Source organism: Gouania willdenowi, chromosome 22 (assembly GCF_900634775.1).
Source record: "Gouania willdenowi chromosome 22, fGouWil2.1, whole genome shotgun sequence".
Classification (NCBI taxonomy): Eukaryota; Metazoa; Chordata; class Actinopteri; order Blenniiformes; family Gobiesocidae; genus Gouania; species Gouania willdenowi.
Genome location: NC_041065.1, coordinates 12,636,923 through 12,648,086, shown reverse-complemented (window position 1 = coordinate 12,648,086; position 11,164 = coordinate 12,636,923). Strand labels below are relative to the sequence as shown.

Sequence of the window (11,164 nt, the reverse complement as noted above, 5' to 3'; positions counted from 1 at the left end):
AACTCAAGTACCCCCTTTCTCTTTCTGTTTCTAAATCTAAGTACCCCCTTTGTCCAGATACAACATTTTGCACAGAATACTTTAAAAACAACGAGAGTTAACATTAACACACATTTTACAGAAACTTATTTTGGTACTTCCGGTGCATTTGCACATTAGCTAAACATTTAGTTTCACTCGTGACATTTAGATGTAACATTTAACATTTAGATTCAGTTTTAACATTTCACATTTAGATCTAACATTGACATTATATTTTTATGATAAAGAACAATGAGGGAATCATGGAATGAATGAGAGTCAACACACATTTTAAAGAATCTCATTTTCTAAATAAGTGGAATAAAACAGTTAGTGGCTTCTGAATAGATTTATTTCTACACTTTTTATTATTTCTGGTCATCTCTCGCCTGGTGTGGGACAAAGACTGAACCTTTCTGTTCATGTTCTGATCAAGATCATATTATAATGATAATTTTTAACCAAAAATACAAGAGTCCCCATATTTTTAATGCTTTTATTGGCTAATTTTCAACTTTCTCTCAAGTACCTCCTGTAGTACTATTGCGTACCCCTAGGGGTACACATACCCCCATTTGAGAAAAACTGCCACACCAGGTGCCACAGCTGGTAGCTGAGAACAGCAAACCAGAGCTATAGATTGTACAGGTTTATCACATCTGGACCAAAGACAGAAAAAACATCTTTTCTTATGAGTTTCTATTCAGTTACAACAATCAGATTGTACGGTCAGGCTCAGGCTGGTATTAATGGTGTAATTTGTGGGGGTTGTTTTTGTGGCAAATTAAACTTTTAGTATTAACTGAGCATGCTTGAAACTCATCCTACTTGAGTATTGTTCCTAATTGTCATCTTCCCAATACAGTCATTGTGACAAATCCACTGATTATGTCAAAAACAGCCCAAATCTGCCCAAAAATGTGTTCACTTGGGACTTTTCCTACCAGAGTGACCAGAAAATGGTTTTTTGTAAAAGTTCTAATTTGCACACAATTGTATCAATAAATTCAGCATTAAAGAAAGTTTATACAACATTATATACAATTTACATTATACCAAATACCCAATTTGACACATGATTTAAATCAGGGGTCTGGAACTCATATTATCTGGGGGCCACAGTAGGCAGAGTCTGGGTGAGGCTGGGCCGCATTAGGCATTCCACAAAAAAACGTTGGTTAAAAAAAAAAAATCTTCATAAACGTCATTACTGACAGTTCTTTAAAGGTAGGGTAGGTGATTTTTGAAAGTTAGCATGATTTTGAATGCAGCCTCCCCAACGGCTCTGCCTTTACCCCTCTCGCCCCTCCCCTCTGTGCTCCGTCTCACTCACATGCATGCGCACAGCTGCTGCAGAAGAGGAGCTCAGCTCATCGCTTGTATTGTGTAGAAACTACGTTGTCTCATGTCTTATTCAGCAGTAATTAAACAAGAAACTTTACCTTTATATATGTTAAAAAAAACGTGACCAAAAACTCTGTTTTAACTGTCAGCGGTGACATGCTTTCAGTGTGAGCTTGTGAATTCAAGGGGTTGTTTAAAAAGTGTTCTGTGTTGAGGACAGGTTTGAATGTTCACGCTCTGAAAGCGGCGTCTTTGTTACTCCGCATTGTTTAAAAAGATCTGAAACTTTTTTCCTGAAGTTCTTTCCCACAATGACGTAGAGGATTGGGTTCAAAACGCTGTTAAAGAAGGCCGGGTAGTTGGAAACCAGTTTGCAGATGTTCACGACATTAGTAATGTAGCACCCTCCTAAAACTTCAATGCGTAGGAGCCAGATCATAATCGTGACCAAGTGGAAAGGTATCCAACAGATGAGAAAGGCCAGGAGGACCACCAGCATCAGAGTGGTGGCCTTATGTTTTGTTTTGTCAGCGTTGAGCCTCGACATAATCTTGGTCCTCAAAACCCGAATAATCTTAACAGTGCAGAACAAGATGATAGAGATGGGGATGATGAAATTTAACACTGTCAACATTGCTTCAAAGCCCACAGCAAAATGTTTGCTGGGATAGTACAGAAAACAACCACTATTGTTATACTTTGGGAAATAGTTTACTTCCCGGAAGACAAATTCGGGAATGCTCATGATCAAACCAAAGCCCCACATTAGCAGACACCCCAGCCAGGCATACTTTGGTTTACGCATTCTTCCATGTGACATTGGATGTACCAGGGCTATGTAGCGATCTATGCTAACCAAAACCAGGAAGTAAATGCTAGAGTATATATTGATCTTAATGCCTACATTAACAGCTTTGCACATGAACTGACCGAAAGGCCAGTTAAAATCATTGGCATAGCTGATGGCCCAGAAGGGCAAACAGGACACAAGGACAAGGTCAGCAGCCGCCAGATTACCCAGGTAGATTTCAGCCACAGTGCAGGACTTCTTCTGCAGGAAAAACACTGTCAAGACAAAAGTGTTGAAAACAATTCCGAGCACTGCAATGAACATCATGTACACTGGCTGCCCTGTATTGAGCCACTCCCAGGCTTCTGAGTGCGGACAATGAGACTCATTGGTGTGGTTGAGCTCTTCATACAGTAGCGTCACATTGAGATCTGGAAAACTGTAAAAGATTAAATAAACATCAGTTGTTAATGACAAATTCACATTCCTGTTGAGGTATGTGACAGAATCAGTGTTATAAGCTGCTGCTTTTACTATCTTCTTTATAAAATACAGGATTCATTCATTCTCTACAGTTATTGTATTTGTAAAGGAATCATATAGGCTTTGCACTGCACTTTACTTTCACCTCACGCTAACTCTAATAAGAATTTTGATCCCACCACTGTAGGCATTTCTCTAAAAATCAGGACCTTTGGACAACGCAAAGCAGCTTTCTCTGTTAGTGCAAGCGACTAGAAAACAGACTTTGGGTGTGTGACTCACAGATTCAAAATCATATTTCTTAAAGGAATTTGTTATGGTTTACACATACAGTAACAACATTTCTATTTCGCACTCTCATGTTTAACATGTCAGCTTTATGTACTATGGCTTCAGATGTGAATGAAGTAAATGTTAAAAAAAAGGCAGTGGAGAGCGAGGTTGTTTCTACTTCAGTCTACATTCTTTGACGCCCTTTTCAAAGTGAACAGATGCATGTTTTATTTGTTTATTGGATTATGTTAGGGTTAGGGTTATAATCACAGTACGGAGGTAAACTCAGATCGTGACACCAGTCCATGGACCAGAATGCGCACCCTCACCATGCCAAGGGAGAAAGATGCCCAAAGACCAGACACCCCACAATGACACCTCACAATCAAAAGGCAGCAAAAGCTCAATATACACCTCTCTGACATCTACACTCAGTGCAAACTCAGAGAACACACCATTGAGCTGCCGTCTGCAGCTTACTCTATGTGCCACACTATAAGATGTACACAGTGCCTGTGCCACCCTCGACCATGAGACATCAACACAAGAAAATGCAATCAGGGAACATTCCTCAATCCCAACACAACTAGCGACAAGTGTTACCTTCGTGGGAGTCTTAACTAAACAGAAAGCAACAGTTATTCATCCCTATTAAACAAAGGCAGTGGCTATTTGGTAGCTGTATAAATATACGGACCTTCTATCCATACGCAGCGCCCCTCATTGGCCAGTTTAGATCACGTGATAGGTTAGGCATTGGTCAGTTTAGGTTATGTGACTAAGACTAACCCTAACCCTAAACCTAACCCTAAGATGTGTGCTTTCTTAAACGTACCAATAGCACAGGGGGTTGTCCGTACGGCAACCGTACAAATACACTTTCTTAAACAAACCATGAAAAGATAAATAACTTAGGTGCACAGCTGGGCACCAGTCTGGGGTACGGTGGTGGTCCTTGTGAGATGTCTGAATGAACTTGTACTGAGGATCATCACTGCCGGCTCCCTTTCTGCCTCTTCTGTCAGGCAGGTTTATCTTACTGAATCACGGCCCTGAATAATGAGGGAATTTGATCCAGCTAAATGAATTGGGGTCAATCCTGAGCGTAACAGTGCTCCGCCGCTTCTCGAGGGACAACACGCCTTCTGTCCATACGTTGAAAAATTTACATAACTTGCTGCACCATAGTGTTTATTTGTGCGGCATTGAACCTCATCGTACTTACCAGTCAATCATATTTGATACATATTTGACCTCAGAAACTTAATTGCAATATCCTTGTAATTTGATAATTTACAAAAATTTAACAGTACAATATATCTTATCAATAACAATATAATTTTAAAAATTATTTTATGATACAGTGTGTTGTAGTCTACACAATGTTTTAAAGCATTTATTAAATATGTTTATACAATAACTATCACATTTATTTTAAGTTTCTCTACACAACTCTCCACAAATGGCATTTAAAATTATACAAACAGAACTATTACTCTAAGCATCAAAAGCAGCATGGAAACAGACCCTGTTGTAAACCAGCTTGTTGCAGCGTAACTCTTTGACGTGGCATTAATTGTTTTAAAGTAGAAAAAAATCTGTTTTCTTTAAACAGAGAAGTCTCAGCTTTGTAAATAATGCAATTACAAGAAGAAATTAAATCACACTAAACTACCAAAATAGTTTGTTCAGTTCTTATTTTTAAAAGCATCTTCTGAAATTGTAAATAACTTAACAAATTAAAAACAAATATAAAAAAAGGAAAATGCAATTCATAATTAAAACAAAGGAAAGCTAAGTTTATTTTGTTTTCTTTCACTATGTTTTCCTCAGAATACAAAACATTTTTCCCATTTTTGTGTTAAGGTTGTATAAAATACATTTTACAAAATCAAAATACATTACAATTAGTCATACCTTGTAGGTTGAAGAGTCATTTCCTCTGAGTGTGTCCAGATACTCTTTCACACTGTTAACAGTACCGTACTGGTCTGTCTGCCTTTGACTTCCTCTTAAAGTAAGCCATAATTTATGCTGATGTCAGCACAAAAGGGAAGGCTAGTTTTTTTCTAGATGACTTGAAAAGTTTTTTTCCCAAGGGAAGAACTAATTGAGTCTGGTGGTGTGGAACTTTACTTATCAGAAACCAGATGGAAGTCAGTCTCTGATGATGGGCTGATGTGGGTGTGATGGGTCTCATGTTTTTGTCTTGGTTTTCAGCAGCGAAATCTGGCTTTGTCATCCAGGGAGGGCAGCTTCATCGGGTGTTTATTTAATGAAACTACACAAAAACTTATAGTCTTTAAAGGGACAGAATTATGAAAAAAAAAAAATTATTATAGTTTTGCTACAGTGATATACATTCCTTTAGAATCATTCAGAGGGCCAAAGTTTTAAACATTATGATTCCTCCTTCCTTTGCAATTCCACATTTTGTAAAACGTCAGCTTCAAACAGGCAAGTTGAATTTTTCTCACCTTCTGACTCATAAGGTGGAAACTCCTCCTCCTGAAAATCCTGGCTCTGCTGTGTTCTAATAACCTGTGATTTTTCATGTTGTATAATATTAGTTTATGTATCATCAAATAAATAACCATTATAATATAGTATTGTCCTTACATTATCTTATCTTTCTATATTTGGAATGCTTTAATTTTTCCAAATTTTCAATGATCTTGAATTTGATTTGATTTGTAATGCCTCATATGTTGATTTCAAATTAATCATTCAAAGGGTTTGTAAAACAGTTAGCAAAGAATTGTTGATATTAAACAGCAATTTACACATTTATTTATTTTTTTCAAACCTCACATAAACATGCTTTTTTTTCCTGAGTTACAAACCTGGTTTTTGAGGTGTGGATTAAGGAAAATCTATGGAGAGCTTTTATATTGTTTCCTTGGGCTTTTCCTCCCTCTGTCAAAATACAGCGAGTTCTTTTTGTAATTCCTCTGTTTATACTTCTGCAATGAACGTAAAAACTATTTTGAGGCGATACTTTATGGGAAAAGGAACTTTAGACGTAGATGTATAGAGTTGATCTGTTTTTCATGACTAAAAGTATGATTTTCAAGGTAACCAAACTCTTGTTTCAATTAAGTATTTTATTGCAAACTAGGACACTGGCATTTTAACCCAACAACACAAATAACTTCTGCGTAGCTTCGAGAATATGAATAATTCTTGTTTTGGGGGCTTGGGGATATTATGCCTCGAAACTTCTAAAGCTATCAATCAAACATTTTCAATGAGCTTTCTCGCTGGCTATGGAACTGTCACAAGGCTCGTTTTCCTACGTATGATATGATCACAAAACCCTCCGTCCCTGTATCGGATTCATATAAAAAGAAGCAGTTAGCACTTTCCCGTATATAAAGTTCTCTTTCTCATGTGTTTTTTCTCATTAGTGATCAAACCATTTGTTTATTAATCCCAAGGGTACACCCAGGACTGAACGCAGGTCTGTCATTTATAAAATCCCAAACAACCTTAAAAACATGTTTTTCAAAACACAAGACTTTGTCTTGTTGTAACAAATAAGGCATTTCCCATTTTTCTGTTCCTCTTCCTCTATTTCTTAAAAAGATTAGAATGTAACTCGTACTTATGGGAGCTTTATTTATTCCTTACAAATTAGATTGATTGCTCTGTTAACTTAACAGGGTATTGTATTTTCTGTCCATGGATTTTCCATGAATGCCAGCTAAAAAGGAAAAGGAAACTGGTTGACTAAACAAAGAAGCAAATGTTATGCAACAACTTTGCTCAAAGGATATTACACCAACATTAATGGCTCATTATTGCAAACCCTGGACTCCCAAAAAGTAATTTAATTCCTTCTTGATGAAAGGTGAAATGCTTTTGATATAGAACCTTTACCTTTGTTCAACAACAATACCCAGAATTAAATAAGGTGTCATATATTTCTGTTTCAGAGACATTTTGTTGAAAGGTTTTTTTTTTTTATCGTCTTATTCAGAATTGTGACGATTCCATCTCCCGGTTGTACCATTAACCTGCAGTAATTCAACGGTTAGTGCAGAAGTCATTAAAGACGTACGGCTGTGTGTCAAGACAGCTAGAAAGAAGGATGTGGAAAAGCTAGTAAATATAGAGCTAGAAAAGCTATAGTTAAAATAGTAAATGCTCTATTCTTTTCATATGAATCCAATACACCAATTATACATGCTGTGTTGGAGCAACTGCCAACATAATAAAGAGTGATTATAGATCTACTTAGAAGCTTGTGGCAATTTCCTTCATCTTGATCATGCATCTAATGCAAACTAATCATTGTACTCTGATATACCAGATTAGTATTTAGCCTTTCAAGCCATAACAGTGTTTGAAAATGACTTCGTGTTTACTTCCCTCTCTACTCAGCTGCACTTTGAAACCCTAACCTCATTGAAACAGCTTCCATAAGTTGTCTGAAAGAAAAACGGAAATATCAACTAAAGTCTGAGATGTGGTTTAAGGATGGAGTCATTCCATTTTCTGCATTGTTGGTTCTAAATGCATTTTTGGCTTAGACAGACATGCCATTAGCAAAAATCAGATCAGGTGGGTGGTTGAGTTAGTGGGCGTACGTTGGGCTAGCCGCTAGGCTCTCGGTCCCATGGGCTCATGCAGGTTTCTCTGTGTGTCCTGTAGTCTCTGGGACATCTTGTAGAGCTGTCCATCACTTGTTCTTAAACCTTATTTTGGTTCCAGGGACTTCTAATAGGAGAAAACATTTTTTGAGGACCCCCTCATAATCCTCTGGTCAAAAACAGAGATTTTTTTATTGCCAATTGTACCCCTAATAAATGCCATAGGAAAGATCTTTTTTTTCTATGCTTCAACTTAGATATGTAGGCTCTTTTTAGTAGAAAGGAACCTAAAGAGTACACAACCTTAGGCCTACTCTTGTATTTAACATAAAATGTGTTTAATGTATTACCAATAAAAACATGTGCACATTTATTGCATACAGTATACTGTACATTTAACATTTGTTTTATTGGTGCATTGGTCCTTATATGTAGTCATGTACTTCTGTAATGAACCCTAAAGGCGGGCATACACTGTGCGATTTTAAGCCTTTTTAGAGCCGATTTTCGACTCGTGCGTCTATTTTTGGGATCGTACTAGTCTCAGCTAAATCGTGAGTTGTGCATCGTGTAGTATACATGGGGTCACAGGAAGCGATGAACACCTCATGACCAGCTCCTGATCAGCAATGAGTATGGTTGTAAAGAATTCAATCATGTTTGAAATCCAGTCGCTCCTCGTGAGGGTATCTCACAGTTGAAGCAGTGCCACGAACCAGCTTACCTTAACCGCTCACACTGCGGATGCACGAACACCGTAGGACCGCTGTAAAATTGACGGACTGTACTGCCCACGTCTGTCCAGCCAGCTCCTGGTCCATCACATTGCCGTCTTTTTTTTTTTAAAGTTCTTTTTGCTGAGATTTGCGAGTGTCTCTCCACTTCCAGGTTTTTCTTCTTTGTCTGTTTTAATGGCTACACTTCAGTGTTCTTCTTCTTCTTCTAATTTGTACGTTGCACTTCCGGAAACAAGACCCCAACGTGTTGTGTATGAACGTATAGTGTGAGCAGTGAGATCATGCATCGTGAGCTGCGCACATTAGGGCTCTGCACATGAGTACAACGATTGAAAAAAATCACACAGTGTATCCCAACCTTAAGACAGGGCACGAGGACCGCTGGGGATCCTGGAACACCACAGTTTGAGAACCACTGAGTTAATCTACGTAATTGGCATTAGGGGTTCTATATCCAACATAGTAAAAGGAGGTACCAACCTGTGGGGTGTGTGGTGGCGGAGTGGGAGGGGCAGGAGAAGTCGTGCGTGGGAATGGCTCTTGTGAATGGTTGAACACAGGTGTGGCGGGGCATTTTAATCATTTTACCTGTATTTAAAAGCAGTGAGCAGCAGGGGACCAGGGAGAAACGCAAGAGAGGAGCGTACGAAAGGAGCGTACCAGAGAGAGAGCGTCTGAAAGTTAAATTGCGCTGAATGTGGGTGAACAAAATAAAACCCTCTAAACCGTCTCCTCAGTCCCCGAGTGTGGCTATCGCCCAATCGCCCAAACCTAGAACTTGTTACACAACCCAACACTGTTAAACAAAGTTGAGAGTATGAAATTCTCTCATCATCATCATAAATTTAGTACATTATATCTTGATTGAATGATGATAACAAGGTTACATTTAGATGCATTACCACCACTCTTTATTGAAGGAAATTACATTTCATGAATGGACTCACAAGCAACTGGAACAGCAGTTTGCATTTCAGGGTGATTGTTTGCCTAGACTCCACACCTAACCAGATTGAAAGACCTGGATTTAATTATCTAGAGAGTATCCAAATATATGTTTTGGCAATATAGTGCACATCCATGCACTGAAGAAGGTAGACGGTGTTTTACATACACAAAGATGTGTTTTGAAATTGTTTTGCACTCTAAAATTAAGTCTCTCTGCTTTGCCAGGATAGATTAACAAAGTGTATTTCACCAAGGAAAATGAGGAAAGTGGTTCAATGGTTATGCAATAATTAGTTCCCCAAATCTATAAGTTTCATGATGTTTTACAGGAATTGCATTGTTAGGAGAACTTTGTTATTTTGACAAATGTTTGGACGCTATTGGCTTTTCTTTCAAACATTTGGCTTGTGGCGTGACCTGTGTGTTATAAAATAGAGGAGACAAAAAGTAACAACCTCTTGGCCGTTAAAAAAAAAAAAAAAAAAAAACTCTTTACAGTATCTGTAAAATATAATTGCGGCATCTACAAACACTTCTTTCCGGATTGTTGTTTAGTGCCAGAAATAATTACAGGAGCTTCCAAGCACACACCCAAGGCCATGTTTCAAAGAAAAACAGCTTTATTTTTAAAGTTGTTTTCTACTTTTCTTCTAATATAAAAATAGTAACCAAGTAGTGATGAACACAGTAGAAATCCCAGCTGCTGTTTATTAGAACAGGACTCCTTGATGTGATTTGAAGCTGTGTTGCTTGTCCTCATTGTTTGTGTAGATGGTAAAGACTGAAAGCTTGTGCTGTGGTTACTGTTCTGTTTGTAATGTGTATACTGACTCACCAGCACATGGTGTCTGGTGTCAAGTAGCTGTAACCGACTGCAGTCATGTAACCCATAAAGCAATAAATGTCAAAAAATATATTCAGATTATTTATAGAATCAAAAGAAATTTGAAAAAGTAAATACTGGTACGTATTTGTCAGGGTGTTCCTGTTCATGTCTCCACCTCCCAGTGACGTCAGTGTGTTTGGGTTGAGTTATTAGCGGCCTCATATTTTGCACTCAGGTGTGGCTCGTTACAATCAAGCGTTCCTCACTATTTGAGAAAGGTCTAGCTGCAGCCACAGCTGCTACAAACCACTGCTACTAACCCTAACCGCTACCGCCTCCACTTTTCTGGCAAATTTGGGGAACTTTGCAATACTTACCCACTTTTTTTTTACTTTTTACTCACCCTAAAACCCTCCACTTCCTTGCTAAATTTGAGGTTAAATTGAAAAATTGCTTGCGTTTTTTTTAACGGCTCAGTGCATTGAAAAATTGCTTGTGTGGTTTATAGTGGGGACTGGTTTGTAGAGGTTGTGCTTGAGCTGTACCCTGTGTCTGCAGTTAGATACACTTGCAGAGTTTGCAGAGACACAGAATGATGGCTTATTGGATGTCTTCAGGTGCTGCAGTGTTTTTATCCCCTGCTCCCAGGTTTCCTTGTGCCTCTTTTGGATTTGTTTGAAAAATAAATATGGACTGGTTCTATGAACATTATGCCTGCTTGCTGTCTCCATCTCTTTCTGTGCTTGGGTCCTCCACCATCACAACCACCCAGCGTGACAGAATAAACCAAATATCATTCTGTGCATTTAGCAGTCAGCTAAATAGTGAGGGAGGCTTGATTGGGAACGCGCGACACCTGGGTGCAAAACATGAGGGAGCCAATCACTCACAACCAAACACATTGGCTGCATCTGAAAAATCCTTCCTATCTCCTTTCCTATCCACTTTTCCTTAACCCCCGGAAGTGTTAAAGTGGTGACCATGATAAGGAGCTTTCCAATTTTCTAAAAGCTAAGGAAAGGAGGATCAATACTTCCTTTATAACCTCCTTTAGTCTCGGAAACACTGATGCTTCCTTTACCAAAGGAGACCAATTAAAGCTGCCCCACAATTCTTTGTGATGACAACATTTAAAAGAGACACGTCATGC

The 11,164-nt window shown here is 38.4% G+C and overlaps 1 protein-coding gene across 1 annotated transcript; it reads right to left on the bottom strand.

Moving 5' to 3' along the window:
- Positions 1-1,246: 1,246 nt before the first annotated feature.
- Positions 1,247-4,932, bottom strand: LOC114456439 (B2 bradykinin receptor-like). Its single transcript, XM_028438176.1, has 2 exons — positions 4,829-4,932; positions 1,247-2,594 (listed from the first exon to the last, which is right to left on the bottom strand). The coding sequence occupies exons 1-2, from the start codon at positions 4,846-4,848 to the stop codon at positions 1,559-1,561; spliced, it is 1,056 nt and encodes a 351-aa protein (XP_028293977.1). The 5' UTR covers positions 4,849-4,932; the 3' UTR covers positions 1,247-1,558.
- Between the last annotated feature and the right edge of the window lie 6,232 nt (positions 4,933-11,164).